Genomic DNA, 19,737 nt, shown 5'->3' on the forward strand with positions numbered 1-19,737 from the left:
GATCTTTATTTCCTTTCATCTACTCACTTTTGGCTGTGTTTGTTGTTGTTTTTCAGGTTTTTTTAAAGTGTAAAGTTAGATTGTTTACTTGAGATTTTTCTTGTTTCTTGAGATAGGCCTGTAATGCTACAAATTTTCCTCTTAAGACTGTTTTTGTTGTGTCCCTTAGATTTTGGGTTGTTGTGTTCTCATTTTCATTTGTGTCAAGATTATTTTTATTTCTTCCTTAATCTCATTGTTAACCCACTTATAGTTTACTAACATGTTGTATAACCTCTATGTCTTTGTGCATTTTACAGTTTTTTTCTTGTGATTGATTTCTACTTTCATACCATTATGATTGATACTTGATATGATTTCAATCTTTTTAAATCTATTGAGACTCATTTTGTGTTCTAACATGTAATCTATCCTAGAAATTGTTCCAAGTGCTCTTGAAAACAATGTATGTTGTGCTGCTTTGGGATGAAATGCTCTAACAATATCTATAAAATCCATCTGATCTAGGGTATCATTTAAGGTCACTGTTTCTTTGATTTTCTGTCTGGAAGAGCTATCTTTTGATGTATATGAGGTGTTAAAATCCCCTACTATGGCTGTATTACTGTCGATCTTTCCCTTTATGTCTATCAAGATTTGCTTTATATATTTAGGTGCTCCCATATTCAGTGCATAAATGTTTACAAAGGCTATAACTTCTTGTTGGATTGTTTCCTTTATTATTATGTATTCTTCTTTGTCTGTTATTATAAACTTTGTTTTAAATACTATTTTCTTTGATATAAGTATAGCTACACCAGCTTTTCTTTCTTATTTTTGTTTACATGAAATGTCTTTTTCCATTCCCATACTTTTAATCTGTGGGTATGTTTCATTCTAATGTAGGTATCTTGTAGAACATATATATGGTTCTTGTTTTCTTTACCATTCAGCTACCCTATGTCTTTTTTATAAGAGCTCTAATTTTTTTTTATTTTTTATTTTTATTTTTTTACAGAGACAGAGAGTGAGTCAGTGAGAGGGATAGACAGGGACAGACAGACAGGAACAGAGAGAGATGAGAAGCATCAATCATTAGTTTTTCATTGCGCATTGCAACACCTTAGTTATTCATTGATTGCTTTCTCATATGTACCTTGACCATGAGCCTTCAGCAGACCGAGTAACCCCTTGCTGGAACCAGCGACCCTGGGTTCAAGCTGGTGGGCTTTTGCTCAAACCAGATGAACACGCGCCCAAGCTGGTGATCTCGGGGTCTCAAACCTAGGTCTTCCGCATCCCAGTCCTACACTCCATCCACTGTGCCACCGCCTGGTCAGGCTACCCTAGGTCTTTTTATTAAAGTGTTTAAGACACTTATGTTTAAAGTGATTATCGATAAGTACTTATTTATTTCTACTTTATTCTTTATAAATATATTTCTCTTCCTTTTTTTTCCATCTTCTTAAAAAAGACCCTTTAATGTTTCTTTTAATACTGGTTTGGTGGTAATGAACTCCTTTAGTTTTGTCTTATCCTGGAAGCTCTTTATTTCTCCTTCAATTTTATTTATTTATTTTTTTAAAATAATTTTATTTTTTTAATGGGGTGACATCAATAAATCAGGATACATATATTCAAAGATAACAAGTCCAGGGTATCTTGTCGTTCAATTATGATGCATACCCATCACCCAAAGTCAGATTGTCCTCTGTCACCTTCTATCTTGTTTTCTTTGTGCCCCTCCCCCTCCCCCTTTCCCTCTCCCATTCCCCCCTCCCCCCCGTAACCACCACACTCTTATCAATGTCTCTTAGTTTCACTTTTATGTCCCACCTACGTATGGAATAATGCAGTTCTTGGTTTTTTCTGATTTACTTATTTCGCTTCGTATCATGTTATCAAGATCCCACCATTTTGCTGTAAATGTTCCGATGTCATCATTTCTTATGGCTAAGTAGTATTCCATAGTGTATATGTGCCACATCTTCTTTATCCACTCATCTATTGACAGGCTTTTTGGTTGTTTCCATGTCCTGGCCACTGTGAACAATGCTGCAATAAACATGGGGCTGCATGTGTCTTTACGTATCAATGTTTCTGAGTTTTTGGGGTATATACCTAGTAGAGGGATTGCTGGGTCATAAGGTAGTTCTATTTTCAGTTTTTTGAGGAACCACCATACTTTCTTCCATAATGGTTGTACTACTTTACATTCCCACCAACAGTGTATGAGGGTTCCTTTTTCTCCACAGCCTCTCCAACATTTGCTATTACCTGTCTTGCTAATAATAGCTAATCGAACAGGTGTGAGGTGGTATCTCATTGCTGTTTTGATTTGCATTTCTCTAATAGCTAAAGAAGATGAGCATCTTTTCATATATCTGTTGGCCATTTGTATTTCTTCCTGGGAGAAGTGTCTGTTCATATCCTCTTCCCATTTTTTTATGGGATTGTTTGTTTGTTTGTTGTTGAGTTTTATGAGTTCTTTGTATATTTTGGATATTAGGCCCTTATCTGAGCTGTTGTTTGAAAATATCATTTCCCATTTAGTTGGCTTTCTGTTTATTTTGTTATCAGTTTCTCTTGCTGAGCAAAAACTTCTTAGTCTGATGTAGTCCCATTCATTAATTTTTGCCTTCACTTCTCTTGCCATTGGAGTCAAATTCATAAAATGCTCTTTAAAACCCAGGTCCATGAGTTGAGTACCTATGTCTTCTTCTATGTACTTAATTGTTTCAGGTCTTATGTTTAGATCTTTGATCCATTTTGAGTTAATTTTTGTACAGGGGGAGAGACTGTAGTCCAGTTTCATTCTTTTGCATGTGGCTTTCCAGTTTTCCCAGCACGATTTATTGAAGAGGCTTTCTTTTCTCCATTGTGTGTTCTTGGCCCCTTTATCAAAAATTATTTGACTATATATATGTGGTTTTATTTCTGGACTTTCTATTCTGTTCCATTGGTCTGAGTGTCTATTTTTCTGCCAATACCATGCTGTTTTGATTGTCGTGGCCCTATAATAGAGTTTGAAGTCAGGTATTGTAATGCCCCCAGCTTCATTCTTTTTCTTTAGGATTGCTTTGGCTATTCGGGGTTTTTTATAGTTCCATATAAATCTGATGATTTTTTGCTCTATTTCTTTAAAAAACGTCATTTCTCCTTCAATTTTAAATGATAGCTTTGCTAAGTAAAATAGTCTTAGATGTAGGTCCTTGCTTTTCATCACTTTGAATATTTCATGTCAATCCCTTCTGGCCTGAAATGTTTCTACTGAGAAATCAGCTGACAGTCTTTAAGAGGGCTTCCATCCAAGTAACTATTTCTCTTGCTACTTTAAGATTCTTTCTTTGTCTTTAACCTTTCCTGTGTTAGTTATGATGTGTCTCCATGTGGGCCTATGTGGGTTTATCTTGTTTGGGACACTCTGTGCTTCCTAGACTTAGGTGTCATATTTCTTCATCAGATTAGGCAAGTTTTCGGCCATTATTTCCTCAAATAAGCTCTCTGTCCTTTGCTCTCTCTCTCTTCTCCTTCTGTTACCCTTATCATGGGGATGTTCTTACACTCAGTGTTGTCCAAAATGTCCCTTAAATTATCTTAACATTTTTTAAAATTTTTGTTATTGTTATTGTTCTGATTGGGTGTATTTTTCTACCTTGCCTTTCAAATCATTGATTCAGTCCTTGGCTTCATCTAACCTACTGTTTATTCCTTCAGATTTTGTATACTTCATTTTTGAATGGTTCTTTTTTATGGTTTTTATATTTTTTTTATACTTGCTTCTCTTTGTTGAAGTCTCAAGTTCCTTAAGCATCTTTATAACCTTTTTTGGAAGTCTATCTCTGGTAGATGGCCTGCCTTTATTTTGTTTTTTTTTTTTCTTTCTTTCGCTCTCTCTCTCTCTCCCTTCTTCTTTTTTTTTTTTTTTTTTTTTTTTTTTTTAGATTTCTACTGTTCTTTCATTTTCATTTGGGGCATGTTTGTCCCCTCATTTTGGTGGCCTCTCTATTTTTGTTCTGTGGTTGATCAATTATGTCTTCTAGTCTTGGTAAAGTGGACTTAAGTAGTAGATGTTTTGTGGGACCCAGTGGCACAGTCTCCTTGATCACTTGACCTGGGTGCTTCACAAATGCCTCTTGTGTAGATTATGGGAGCCTTCCTGTTATAATTGAGTCTTGATTGCTGTTGGCCTATCCATGTGTGGGGTTGACTCAGGCTGGCTGTCTATGAAGATTGACCCCAACCACAGTGTATGAGCTGCTGAACAGATGCTAACCACACAAAGTGAAATTTGCCTCAGCACAGTCTGGTGCCTGCTGAGATTGACCTATGTATATGCTGCTTTTTAAGATATGGGGTCCTGCTCTTATACTGTCTGAAGCTTGTCACTAGATATGTTTGTTCTGGGAATCTTGGGAGGGACTCTGATGCAAGTCAATGTCAGATGCTATCTGTGACTGGCCCTGGGCAACCTATTTGAAGTTGCCAAGCAATCCACAGTTTGTAGTTGTCTCAGCTGGGCCTTGGTGTACATGGAAGGGCCTAGCTGCTCACCAAGGCCAGCTTCTACCAGCACTGAGCTCAGGGCAAGGTCAGCAAAAAAAGACCTAGGGCACCTCAAGATCTCCCTTCACCTGCCCTTGCCTGCCAGCTGCCTGTTAGGCTCAGTCACTGGTGGAGCCTTTAATGGTACTTGAGTTGCATAAGGTAGGTTCTCAGTGAGTCACCAGGTAGGGGCAAATGGTGTTCACCAGACTGATACAAGTTCAAAGTCAGTGCCAGTGCTTGGTCTGAGGCCAGTTAGCAAAGATCCCAGGGTACACTAATGTTAATGCCACCTGCTGAGTACCTGAAAACTTTTGTAGTGGGGTCAGGTTTCAGGGATTTTTGGGGATAAGGTCAGTAGAGTTTATCAGGCCCAAACAGACCTTGATTTGGCCATGTGAAGGGAGAGCTCTTCACCAGAGGGGTGTGCAAAGAAAAAATGGCTCCTACTCAAGCTACACAACTCAGTCTGACTCAGATTCTGCTCAGACCTCCTGGAGTTCAGCAGGGCTGTGCAGCTGGAAATCTGGAGGGTAGGTCTAGTGATCTCCCATGAGTGGGAGACCCCAGTTAGGCTTAAGGAATGTGGGCTGAAAACACTCCCATTCCAGAACCACATAACTAAGTCACTGATACCCTCTGAGTCTACCCAGAATCCACACCTAAGACCCAGGCAGCTGATTCCTCTGCAGGGCTTCAGTTCCACAGGTTGGCGAACTGAATACCATGATTTAATCAGTTATTGAGCTGGATCACAGTTGGATTACAGTAAGATTATCCCACCTCTGGTCCTTCTTTGTTCTTTAGACATGGCTTTAATGGGATTTTAATTCAAAATTTAGGAACTTTCTGTATCCTCAGCCATAAAAAACTGAAGGAGAGTTAATTCTGTCCTTTGAATGTATTGAGCTTAACTCTTTAACCTCTAATAACATACATTTCAAAATCTGACACATTTTCTGAGGTGAAGACCAACCAGGTATTGGTGAGACTTTGTCTCCTAGTTACTCTTTAACAACTATAAGATATTGAATGAAGCCTTTCAGAAGTCTGGCCAAGCCCTGCCCCAGCCTTTCTTACCACCACAGAACTCTGCAAGTGTTCCAAGATAAAAATTAGCTGTCATGTATGTAATACTGGTTTAGATTTTACACCAGCCTACATAAGCATCTAAAGCTCTGATAGTTCATCTCTTCTGCCTATGCTAAACCTGATCCTCAGAAATACCCAAAATAAATAAATGCTTTCAAGGGATGAAAATAACTGTATATTGTCAGTTCACAAAAGGAAGACTCTTCCCTCTCTGGAATTTAAGTTGTCTTGTTCTCATTGTTTCCAGTGTCCTTCAAAATAGAATTTTTGTAATTTACCCATTTTTTCTAGTTACTGAAGTGGAAATATTGGCCTATAAGATCTACTGCATTCTACTCAGAGCAAAAGTCTCAAATATATATTTTAAACATCTTTATTCCTCTTACAAAAAAGGATAAATACCCAAACAACAATTCCTAGAAAAGTTTAAAAAGAAACAATGAAAGAAAGATCATATCATGTAAACATTCACCAAAATAAAGCAGACAAATTAAAATTAAAGGATAAAGAATTTAAAAAGATATAGTTAACCTATTGATAAACAATCCAACATAAGGTACATTAAGTGTAAATAGATATGTACCAAAAACAGTTCTAGAAATAGATGAAGCAAAAATTTTCAGATTCTCATGAATTAACTAACAAATTAATTTTTTATTTAAAATCTATGATATTTTAATCTTTCTTGGATAATAATAGCTAAATCTGACAAAAAAGAACCAACAATGAATATATGTCAGGAAAACAGTAGAAAGTTTAATTGTGTGTGTGTGACACTGTTCAGTAAATCAAGACTAAACATCTCTTTCAAATGCAAGAACACATGGTATATTTTGATTTCATATATATTAAGTCATAAATGAAATCTCAGCAATATATCGATCTTATTACCTTTCAATTTTCCCTCACCTCAGTGATGTTCTCTCTTCCCTTCTTACCTTACTAAATACTGTAGTCAATAGTCATAGTAGCTCCTTCGTATTCATCTTCAACTCCTTTTCCAGTTTTCCACTTTATCAATTACTTGACAAAGCCATTAACCTAAAGACAATACCTACCTTTTCCATATCTAAATTATTCATAGAGAAAATATACAATCATGTTGACTAGTTTCATAACTACATAAGGCAAATGGTCCTTAATTCTGTCAGATAATCATACTGTATTCCCTACACCTTTATTTTTTGCATTTATGAAGGCAACTATTTTCACCTTTTTTTCTTTAAAATCTCCAGCACCACTTCCCCTATCTTTTCTCAAATATTTTGCTTCCTACCTCATAAGAAAATTAAATGAGAACTTCCATAAATTTGTACCACTACATCTACCCATTACCAGCATTATTTGCCATATTCTCTGCTTTCCTTTCAGTGCTCCTTTATCCAGTTTTGCACAGCATTTCACAAATATAATTTCATTTACTCTTCCATGATCCAATGAAGTTGGTGTTCATGGTACCATTTTACAGTTAACAGCACAGGTTCAGTCACATCATTAGAGAGGAGCTGTTGCAGCTTTGTGTAATCTATCCAGTTGTTACTCAAAAGGCAGCTCCATGTACCAGTAGCATCATCAACACTTGTGATGTTGTTCAAAATGTACCTCAAGAAGATTCCAGCCTGACCAGGTGGTGGCACAGGGGATAGAGCATTGGACTGGGATGTGGAGGACCCAGGTTCGAGACCCTGAGGTCGCCAGCTTGAGCACAGGCTCATCTGGTTTGAGCAAAGCTCACCAGCTTGGACCCAAGGTCCCTGGCTCGAGCAAGGGGTTACTTGGTCTGCTGTAGCCCCATAGTCAAGGCACATATGAGAAAGCAATCAATGAACAACTAAGGTGTCGCAACAAAAAACTGATGATTGATGTTTCTCATCTCTCTTCGTTCCTGTCTGTCCCTATCTATCCCTCTCTCTGACTCTCTGTCTCTGTAAAAAAAAAAAAAAAGATCCTAAGTGTTCCTTATGCCCATTGTCGTTTGAAGAACATTACTGTATATACCATTCTGTTCTTTCCCATGTAATTTCCACTATTGTATAGTAGTACCAATTATTTTAAAAATAAAATTGGTTCTTAGATCATGTTCTAGTAGCACTCAGTCCTTCTTCCTGAGGGCATATCATTAAGAATGATAGGTCTTCTCAAGGTACTAACTAATTTAAAACTTCCATGGATTTTATGAGTGTCTTGTGGTCTTGCAAATGAAACCTCTGATGGTACTCCTTCTCTTGGTATGATTGATTTGATGAAATTTGGATTCAGTTAGGGTAGAAGCTTAGTGGTAGCCAGATCAAAGGATTTAAGAGTACCAGCTTTATAAGAGCCAATTCTATTTTAATCATTCATTTTAACTGTTAATTTCTCATTCACTTAGAAGAGCTTGACTTAATTAAATGCAGCACCAAATACTGCAAATTTGATATTGGAATACAGACTTATTTTAAGGCATATTGTTAGTGGTGAATATTGAGAATCCACCCATGGAAGAGGCTTGAGAGCCTATAATTTATTTTCTTAAATAATGAAATAAAATGCTAGTTTCTCTGTTTAATACAGAAGTCTAACTTACAGTAAACATTCTGATGGAAGGGTTTTACTGAAGGGGGAGGGGACTGACAGTACGTCACTAGAACTTCTGCTGGCACCTTTCCCATTAGAGCACAATGGTTCCTAACAAAGGGGAAACGATATGGGTGAACCACCCTCCATATAACATTTAGACTCAGAAAACATAAAAGCTCTTACAAGTTTTCTCCTACTGCATTTGATCCTTCCACCGGCATTTTGAAAGAAACACATGTGTTTCATATAAATCATACATAACACTGACCTCGCCAAAATATGAATTCTTTACCACTTTGATTTCATTATTTCAAAATTTTAAATTTCTTAGTTCACAATATTCCACTTTATTCCTCCACACTAACAGGTAACTAACTATACATTGCATGGCTTCTGTTTTCTCCATCATTTTTGTAGTGGTAGGGTTGGTCCATTCCTGTTTCATTTATAAAATTTATGATAATTTGAAATAATTGGGCTCATTATCAACTTTATGAGTTAAAGGATAAAACCACATCACTCACATCATTTGTAAAGCAACTGTAGTGCTTAAATGAACTCATAATTACCCACCAATTATTCAATCATCCTCAAAGATTTGAGTTCGGTCCATTATTTCTTTGACTAACACATAGTAACAATCTGCCTACACTAGGATAACCATTCCATCATAACCTCCTTTGCTCTTTTTCTTTTTCACATTCTTAGGACATTTCCTAAGGTAACCTTCTGCTGCAACCAGGGTGGTCCTTTCAAGGTCTTGCCCAAATGCCTTGTTACCCAGTCTCACCCTTATTACACTCCAGTGGCCTAATTCTTCTGGGTTTGAACTCCCACAAATCTAATCATTTTTAACCAAGCCTTCTCTGACAACCTCATCCCACAGTCTCTGTCTCATCCTAAAAGTCTTCTTTCTAATACAAGCTATTTACCTCTTTCTCTCATATTAACTTTGTAATTCAAAATTGTTCTCAACTATTAATTGTATATATTTTGTCAGCCTATTGGATTACAATTGACTGTTGAAGCCAGGAACTGTATCTTTTACTCATTTTGAACTTTGTAATATTTTTCACACAGCCTACAAGAAACATTTTTTGAAGGAATTCATGAATAAATGAGTAAATAGAAAATAGCAGATTTAAGCTCAAGAAATCATATTTGTGGGGGTTTTCTCCACATATTAGAGGATTAATTTAATTTATTTCTTTATGCCTTAACTCATAATTTAAAGTAAGGGACATAATTTGAACATAAATTTTAAAATGTTTTTAAAGACTTTACTTATTCAAATAAGAAAATTGAAATTTAAGAGGAAAGCGGGTTGCTAAAGATTACATATATAGTTTGTGGCAAAATTAAACAAGAATTTAGATTCCTGAATCCTAATACTGTGCTTTTTTAAAGGACAGTGCTTTGCAGTACACACACCAGATTAACAGTGGTATTTTAGCCACTGGGTCATTTCAAGAAAGGGATAAATAGAAGATTAGTTAGAGCACATGGTCAGTTTAAAGGCTTTAGATCCTTTAAAATAATAGGCATATACTTATGTATATATATAATTATGTGCCTTGAAAGGATGAAAAGGTGGATATTTCTGAATAGCCTAACTGATTATCACAATCTCCCTAAGAAAGCTCTGTATAATGTAATAACTATGTTGACAGAGTAAATGCATTGAGTTTATAACATTGCACTATATTGACCAAGGGCATAAAGATAAAGCATAATATGGTAATTTTTATCCAGGCAACAAGTATATAAAGTAATTATTATCATCTCCAAATTATATTTGAAGAAACTGAAGCTTGAAGAAATTAACTTACCAAAGGTCGCTTCATCTACAAATGGCAGAGCTGGCATTTAAATCTGTATCTGACCCAAAGGCCTACGTGGTTACACTATCTGGCTTCAGGAGTGCAGAGTAAGTTCACATGTGTGAGCTTTAAACTACTGATCAGGTTGGAATTAAAGACACTCTTCTAGGTGAATAAGACAGGAGAAGACCTGGCCTGGAAGAGAATCCTCCCAAACTCTGAGTGACATTGTCTTGGGAGGCACCTGTAGGGAGAGCTTAAAGACCTTTAAAACAATTTTCAGAAGAAGATCAAAGTTGCAAAATTCTCTACTATTAGTGAAGTTTCTACCATGAGTATAGCTGTGATATTTTTCAAAGAAAATCAGGAGCCACAGTTTGAAAATTAAAACAATATTTATAGAATACTACAGGTAAAATATTTGTTCAATAAATAAAAAACATCAAAGTGACTGTAGAGGATATATAAAACACAGCAAGACACTAAAAAGATTTTTTAATAGTAACACTTAATATAAACTTTTCTCCAAAAGATTATCTATTAATTTTATTGTTTCCTGTCTTAGCTCTTATGTCCCTCATGAAGTTTTGTATTGAGATTTTTGTTTCATCTGTCATTGTTGTATTAGAGATAGTTTTCCCAGTTATTCTTTTGTGGTCTTTTTTTGGCTAACAGGAATTTTGAATTTTTATGCAAAAAAAATGTATTACTTCTTTACTCCATAATCTCTTCTCTTATAGCCTTCTTCACCACCTATCTCTATATTTTCTTCTTCATTTATGGTTCTTTTTTATTTTCCATAATCAACTTCTTAATGCCTCCACAGCTTAGACGATGAAATAATGGGACCCTTCAAAGTGCTTGGATTGAATTATGCCTTGCTGTTCATTATGATCAGCATGCACTAAAGATTGTTATTTTTTAAAAGGTCGTAATTTCCTCATCCTTCTGGTAAAGATATTCTCAAAACTTTTATAAACTATTCTGTAGACTGCTTTCTTTAAAGGCCTCCATAAAAAGAGTTAGAGAGAGAAAGAGAGGGAACTCCATCTGATACTAATGCCAAGAAGAACTGAAAATCTTCACAGATATTATTCATTATTTTTATCTCATGGGCATTGTAAAGAATATGATGAATAAGGTGTTGTTTAAGTGTGTTATTAAACAGGAATAATAGTCCATTTTGTGTATGTGTGTCCACTGTGTCTATATCCATCCATCCATTGACAGTCATTTAGGTTGTTTCCATATCTTGGCTACTGTGAATAATGCAGATATCTCTTTGACATGATGATTTCATTTCCTCTGAGTATATGTTCAGAAGGTTGATTGCTGGATTATATGGCAGTTTTTTTCTATTTCTGTGAAAAATGCCATTTGAATTTTGATAGGAATTACATTGAACCTGTATATTGCTTTAATATGGACATATTAAAAATAATAATTTTCCAACCCATAAACATGAGATATCTTTCCATTTATTTGTGTCTTCTTCAATTTCTTTTTTATTTCTTTCTTTTTTTTCTTTTTCTAAGTGAGAGGAGGGAAAATAGAGAGACTCCTGCATGCATCCCAACCGGGATCCACCCACCAACCCCATCTGTGGCCGATGCTCTGACCATCTGGGGCCATGCTCATAACCAAGCTATTTTTAGTGCCTGAGGCAGAGGCTCCATGGAGCCATTCTCAGAAACCAGGGTTGATGCACTTGAATAAATCAAGTCATGGCTGCGAGAGAATAAGAGAGAGTGAGAGAGAATGAGGAGAGGTGGAGAAGCAGATGGTTACTTCTCCTGTGTGCCCTGACCAGGAATTGAACCCAGGACATCCACACACCAGGCTGATACTTTACCACTGAATCAACCAGCCAGGGCTCAGTTTCTTTCATTAATGTTTTATAGTTTTCAGTCTACAGATCTTTCACCTTCATGGTTAAATTTATTCCTAAGTATTTTATTCTTTTTCATGCTATCATAAGTGAGATTGTTTTCTTGATTTTTCTCTTCAAATAGATTTTTGTTGGTGTAAAAACACAAACACACACATAACTGATTTTTTATGTTGATTCTCTGTACTGCAACTTTTTTGAATTCATTTAATTCTAACCGGTTTTTTTTAATGGTCTCTTCATGATTTTCTAGATATAAAATTATGTCAGTAAAATAAATTATTTTACTTCTTTCTTTCTAATTTTCATACCTTTTTTCTTTTTCTGATCTAGAACTTTCATTACTATGTTGATAAGAGTGAAAACAGTGGGAATCCTTGCATTGTACTGTGTATTAGAGGAAAAGGTTTTGGTGTTTTCTCATTGATTATCAAGATAGCAATGAGTTTTTCATACACAATTTTATTATGTTGAGGACATTTCATTCTGTACCTATTTTTAAATTGAATCTACAGGGTGATATTGGTTAATAAAATTACATAGATTTTAAGTGTATCATTTCATAACACATCATCTGTACACTGCATTACATATTCACCACCCTAAGTCAAGTCTTCTTTTTTATTGAGAGTTTTTATCATGAATGAATATTGAACTGTGTCAGATGCTTTTTCTGCATCTATTGAGAAAATCATGTAGCTTTTATTTTTCATTCTGTTAATATAGGTGTATCATATTGGTTTATTTAAATATGTTAAATCAGTCTTGCATACCAGAAATAATCCCACTTGGTCATGGTGTGTAATCTTTTTACCATGTTGTTGAATTTGATTTTCTAGTACTTCATTGAGGAATTTTGCATCTATGTTCATCTGAGATATTGACTTATAGTTTTCTTACAGTGTCTTTATCTGGCTTTGGTAATTGGGTGATGCTGGCTTCATAAAATGAGTTTGCAAGAGTTCCCACTGCTTCCTGTTTTTTGGAAGAGTTTTTAAAGAATTAGTATTAATTCATTGTTGATTGGTAGTAGAATTCAGCCATGACACCATCTGGTTCTGGCCTTTTCTTTGTTGGGAGTTTTATTATCACTTCAACTTCCTTACTTGCTTTGTATTATATATATCTTTTCTTGGTTCAAACTTGGCAGATTTTAAGTTTCTAGGAATTTACCAATTTTTTTCCATGTTATTTAATTTGTTGGTGTAAAATTGTTCATAAAAGTTCCTATGATCTTTTGTACTTCTGTGGTATCCCTTGTAATATCTCCTCTTTCATTTTTGATTTTGAGTCCTCTCTCCTTTTTTCTTGGTGAATCTAGCTAAAGGTTTGTCTATTTTGTTTATCTTTTTAATAAACCAACTCTTGGTTTCATTGATCTTTTCTATTGTGTTTTTAATTCCTATTTATATTTATTTTTGCTCCGATCGAAGCGATATGTTCCAGTGTTTGCTTCAGAACTCATTTAGTAATTGGCTTTATTAACATTTTCCATTCTACAGGAAAGACTCAAAATGGGTCCAGTTTTCTTCAACAACACCTTTATCAAGCCAAGTTTAAAAGCTTGTTTTACAATACATTTGTAATGTTTGATTCCACAGATCTTTAGTTCATAAAAACACCATTTTATTACTTCATATACTTGTCACTTATTCATATAAAAACCGTAGAAAATACTTAAAAATTAATCACTTACTTCTTATGTCTATAACTTATCTGAGCAATGATTTAATTCTTGAAGACAGATATAATTCACAGTAAAATGTAGTAGAAAAAAAGTAACGACCCAAAAATGCCAACATAAATGGCCAAATCAAGTGATCTGAAAAGTAAGCTTCTATTGTGGGTACAATGGACATGAAGTAGAGATTCTTTTATTAGTAATATTGTGTTTGCTCATAGAAACAAGAATGTAAGTAATATCACCCAAATATGTATGAGAGAATGACTCAAAATTGAGAAAGTTTCTAATTATTCTTTCTAAAGAGAATATTTGTATTAGTTTCCATTTTTATCTTTCCAGTGTTTCTTTATACAAATGAAGGAAAGTACAATAAATATTCTTATTTTCTCTCTTTTATACTAAAGGAAGCATACTTTATACAATGATTTAAATAATATATTCTATATAATGTTCTGCATCTTGCTTTTATCATTTAATGATATGACTTTTAGATCTCTGCACAGTTGAGGGATTTTCCTCATTGCTTTTTACAACTGCATAGTATTCCTGCAAACAAATGTGGGTGCCTTAGTTTATACAACCACAACTTGACTGCTAAATACATGAGTTGTTTATAATCTCTAAGTTTTCACATTATGCCACAAATCAATAAACTTATACACATGTTCTTTCATGCTTATGTAGGAGGTTGTGTAGGATATTTTTTCAGGAGGAAAATTATTGAGTCAAGGGAAACATGTGTACTTTTGGTAGATATTGCTAGATTCTTCTCCATATGGTGTTATAGTCTTTGGAGCAAGTTTCAAAAAAAATTAAATTTCTTGCCAATTCTAACTCCAACTCAATCTAATTTTGGTTCCACTCAAAATTTTAAAATACAGATTCCTTGCTAACCAATTCTTTAATCTCTACCAGAGACAAATCCTCACTTGCTTCTTGTATTTCAGGCTAATATTTAATATATTTTAATGTCTAAGGCCAAAAATCAATCCAAATAACTTTCCTCAATTCAGAGGTTTCTCATCAACATCACAACCTCTAGATATAATTAGTCTACCTGGCAACTGATGATAATAATTAGAGCCAGAAACTAACATAAAACTCTTAGATCACCTGTTTTCTCTGCTATGTGTTTAGGAATCTTAATAACTAGCTTTCAGTCTGATTGACATGACTGATTAAATTATATGGTTCTTTTCTTTAAGACATGACCAGATTCCCTAGATACTCTTGTGTGTATGTATGCTGCTTGCAAGGAAAAATTACCAGATAAGAGTGTGTTGTCAGTATGTGGAAAAGGTGGAGTCTAACATGCAGAGGGCCAAGCCTCTTATTGCATTCAACTAGGGGGTCATGAAAAGAGCTCTGGACTCAGAAGCAAAAGGCTTTGGCCTGTGTCCTCTCCATGTACTCTTGATAAGTGGTAACTCAGAGCAAGTGATAAAAAAAATATGTAATATTTATTTCTTCTAACTATGACAGGATATGACAATGCCCTAAACTTCTCTCATCTATCTTTGCCTCTTTCCATGTTTAGAGTCAACAGGTAAAAGAATAAAAGGAAATCTGCATCTTTTTGTCAAGAAAAGAAAACAGAATTTTAAAAAGTATTTTATTCTGTTTTAGATATAGACTTAAATGTGATGAAAACTTTAAAGAGCCCAACAGAATATGTAATGTCCACATACAAGGAAGAATCAAGATTATCAAGACTAACAACAAAGGTTTGTAGTATAGTAATTATTTCTTTTAAGTTATTACTTCTTTAATTTGCAATATAATTAGTTGCACAGCTTAATGTAGATGATATTAGTTATTTCATTCTTGATATATATCTTAGAAAAAATTAATGATCAAAGTGATTTATTGGGAGGTTAATCTTATTGAAAAGTCTTACTTTTTTCTTAAAAAATAAATCTTCATCTCTAATGAGAAAAAAAAAGAGATAGCATTTATTTTTTCTCACACTTCTGGTACTACTTGTCTTTGGATTGACACACAAACATGGCTCTGATCTGTGTAAGCATCAAAGTTGCAGAGAAAACTTCAAAGGAGTTTTTCGTAATGTTGACCTGTCCCCACCTAGCTGCTATCCTAGCATAAGGACTACATGTATATACTGTCACTCTAAAGTCTTACATGTTACATCTCTCCACTTTCCTGATGGTGCCTCCACAATAAAGATCCTGTGGACTTGCCACCTTGTGTTGCTTTAGCCACAATTTGATGATGTTATTAGTTTAGAATTCTGAGTTAATCTCTTAACTTGTTAGACAATTAGGTTTTAAACCTGTCAAAGTCTTTATTGCTGAAATTTGGTCTTAATTATCTAGTCAAGTCTGGCCATTATTTTTAATTATACATATATAAAAACCACTTTCTGAAAGTCAGTAATTACATATTTCCTGGTCTCTAATAATTCAGGTATATAGAATCTCTTCCAACCTTCACAGTGCTGCCAACGATGGTTTATAAAGTACTTTAGTATAGAAACTAGTGATCTCTAGAAGTCAATTTGGAATCAATGACAAAGTTATACCTATATATGGCAGGAGGGAGGGCCTTGCTAGATTTAGAAATCAGAGAAATGTAATACAATTTATATAGTTGATCTTCAGCAAGCACTAAAAGTGGTCTTTTATACCTTGCTTATAAGTTGTAGAAATATGGACAGATGGATTTGTAACTGACTGTATGACCTTTTTCAGATGACACTATTAAAAGACAGAAAGCAAACTGCAGATACATTTATGGAAGTATATCGTACTGTTGCATTATTCCCCATCCCATGTAGACTACTTTATCAACAACTTGGATAAAAACATTGTTGCCGTTTTTATTAGATACGTAGAAGTCATAAACTTGGAAGAATTATTAATACATTGATGACCAAAAGTTCACAACAGGATAGAGTAAAAGACTCTTAGAATCTAGAGTCTGATCTTAGAACATAAACTTTTATAGTAGAAAAAGTATAGAGGCCCAATATTACAACTGCATAAATACAGTATAATAGCTCTCTTGGTTTAGGGGCATCTAAAAAGATTTGGGGTTATTTTTAACAGTAAGATCTGTATGTGTAAAAAGTAAAATGTTGTTGGCTCCAAAAGTTACTGTATTCTTGGCTATTTAAACAGACATATAGGATTAACTCTATGTTAATTTGACAGTAATTGTGTATTACATTCATTTTGGAGAGTTATATTATAAAAGGGTTAGACAACCAGAAGCATTCTAAACAGAATATAGCCAGAATGATGGACTCTGAAGTCATATTTCTACTACAAAAGAAAAAACCATGAAGATTTTATTAACTGTTTTTGAAAATGTAGAGAGCTCCTGTAAGAAAGAAGTATAAGACATTTTCTGTGTGGTTCAGAGAAGGTTTTTACCAATAGAAACCAAACATTTTTTACTTTTACCAATAAGTGAAAACTATAGGGAAAAAGATTTTAGTTCAACTTAAAGAAGAATTTCTTAAGCACCAGGATTGTCCAAATGCTGAATGGATGGACATGGGGTTCCAGTACCCATAAGAGCATTGGCAGGACACCATTAAAACATTAAAAAATCACAGTTTAGTTTTGAAGTCATAATCAGCAATTATCCTTTCCCAAATTGACAAAACATTCAGCACCAAAACCATGCCTTGGGTATTCTGGCTCACCACTTGTGACCCTTCCAAAGTTGATAAGATTGCTTGATTCTTCAAAGTTAATACCAAATTGTATTTTGACAATAAAGTCTTGTTTATGTAATCAAACTTCTCTGACAATTTTCTGTCATATCTGTTGTGGGGCAGTAGAAGCAGTGGGGCTTCTATTAGTTGTTTTTGGCTATTTTGAATATTTCTAGCAAGAGCTCTTTGGGCAGCATGCTCTAAGTATCTAAAAAATGGTTAAGGCTTCAAAAAACACTGAACTGGCTTTTAATACCTAGCTCTGTTCTTGCCTGATTAAACTATCCTTTAAAAATCAGGGTTCTTCATAAAGGAAGAAGGAACTGTGAACTATGGTTTTTCTAAGTTGAAAACTGATAATTATAGAAAAAAGGAACAGAAATGTCTATGTACCTATTTTTAGTACTTCGGTAAGACAGAGTTTCTGTCTTACAAATACGTAAGAAGGACCTGGAAAGGGGTCATAAAGTGATTCTTTGAGGTAGACAAAACTTTCTTTTAATCTAAGTGAAGCTTGGCTTGGTTTTGCATGTAATTTAAAAATTAAGCTAGGTATAACCTGATGTAAATTGTCATGAAAAATTAAATGAAAGAAATTATTTAGATCATAGAAAATACATTTGATACTGACATTTAGTTTCCACCATCAAAGAATTGCTTTTGATTATCATAGTCCCACTTTTTTTTTTTTTTTTTTTTTTTTTTTTTTTTGTATTTTTCTCAAGTGAGAAGTGGGGAGGCAGGCAGACAGACTCCTGAATGTGTCCCACCGGGATCCACCTGGCCTGCCCACTGGGGGGCAATGCTCTGCCCATCTGATGCATTGCTCTGGTTGCAACCAGAGCCATTCTAGTGCCTGAAAGGGAGACCATGGAGCCATCCTTAGTGCCCGGGCCAACTTTGCTCTAATGGAGCTTTGGCTGTGGGAGGGGAAGAGAGAAAGAGAGAGAGAAAAGAGAGGGGGAAGGATGGAGAAGCAGGTGGGCACTTCTTCGGTGTGCCCTGGCCGGAAATCGAATCTGGGATTTCCACACGTGGGGCTGATGCTATAGCACTGAGCCAACTGGCCAGGGCTCATAGTCCCACTTTTTAAAATAACTCTGGAGCAACTATAAATGAATATAATTAAAATGTGACTATAATCAAAGGAAAGAAGAAAATTAAATGTATCGGTAATACCAAATAAGGATAAAATCTTATTGCCCCACAGAAATGGAATCTGTAATAAATCTCTCATCTAGGCATTACAAAAACTGAGAGAAAACTTAACATTTAAGTAGTTGTTATATTGACATTGTTTCCCACAAGAAGTCAATAATAGAACCTGGGAGCAATTATATTTATGATTGTTGTTTTCCTGACATAGAATTTGTGGTCATTTTTTTCCCCCCTCAGCACTGATTATGTTATCCAACTGCTTTTGACCTTTTTTCTAATAAGAAGTCAGCTGTTAATCTTATTAAGGTTTCCATACATGTTGTTTTCCTTTTGCTGTTTATGAGCTTTTTCTCTTGGTCTTTTTCTTTCAACACTTTATGATATGTTTAGGTGTGAATTTATCTTACTTAAAGTTAAGCTTCTTAAATACATTTTTCATAAAATTTGTAAGTTTCAGTCAGTATTTCTTCATATGTATTTTTTGGCCCCTTTTTCAAGGCCTCTGTTCACTTTCATTCATTTTTATTTCTATTCTTCAGACACAATACCCTTTATTGACATATCTTCAAGCTTACTGATAAAGCAATAGCCTAGGAGATCTTTACTTCACATGCTCATAGAATCATATGTTAGTAAATTTCTTTAACAAGATGCTTTGCAGAATTTACTTTTATTTATTTTAATTACTAGATGGTAATATTATTTATAGTTATAATGCAGTTATAACTTATTTACAGTTCTTTAAAAACACAAATTTAATAACTGACTTTACTTTTTCTTCCCCTCACAGTCCCATTATGTTGGCATTGGTCCAAAGTATAACCATGTACTCTTCAATGTTGGAGGTCAGAGTCCACTGATTTTATATTATCTTAGGATGCACAAGCCATCTGATAGTTCTAAAGCCCCTAAACAAACCAAGTTTAAACTCACTGAACTATCAAGAGAGCCATATCCTTTTTAAAGCTTATCTTTAATGTAATCAATTTCTAAAATATTCAAAACATTTTGTTTAATGTCTCAATTAAGAAAAAAAATGCTCTTTTTAACCAATACTTTTATTTAAAATTTAAGTATGTTCTAAAATTTTGTAGCATATTAAGTATTAGATCTAAGGCTGTGATTTCTCATGTAAGAAAAACCAAACAAAGGTGTTGAGGGAAAGGATGTAAAGAGGGACAAATATAAGGTGACAGAAAATGATTTGACTTTGGATGATGGGTATACAACATAATCAACAGTTCAAATGCTATAGAAATGTTTACCTGAAACCTATGTACTCTTATTGATCAATGTCACCCTATTAAATTTAATTTTCTAAGAAATTAAAAAA

At 34.4% G+C, this 19,737-nt stretch overlaps 1 protein-coding gene across 1 annotated transcript in view; it reads left to right on the plus strand.

The window, feature by feature from the left end:
- Nucleotides 1-19,737, plus strand: part of FAM227B (family with sequence similarity 227 member B) — a 265,178-nt gene that overhangs the window by 207,057 nt on the left and 38,384 nt on the right. Inside the window, exons 12-13 of the mRNA XM_066276688.1 lie at nucleotides 15,194-15,291; nucleotides 19,195-19,357. Of these exons, the coding sequence (XP_066132785.1) occupies nucleotides 15,194-15,291; nucleotides 19,195-19,357 (261 nt within the window). The remainder of the gene's footprint in view (nucleotides 1-15,193; nucleotides 15,292-19,194; nucleotides 19,358-19,737) is intronic.

The sequence above is a fragment of the Saccopteryx bilineata genome, chromosome 4 (genome assembly GCF_036850765.1).
Source record: "Saccopteryx bilineata isolate mSacBil1 chromosome 4, mSacBil1_pri_phased_curated, whole genome shotgun sequence".
NCBI classification, from domain to species: Eukaryota; Metazoa; Chordata; class Mammalia; order Chiroptera; family Emballonuridae; genus Saccopteryx; species Saccopteryx bilineata.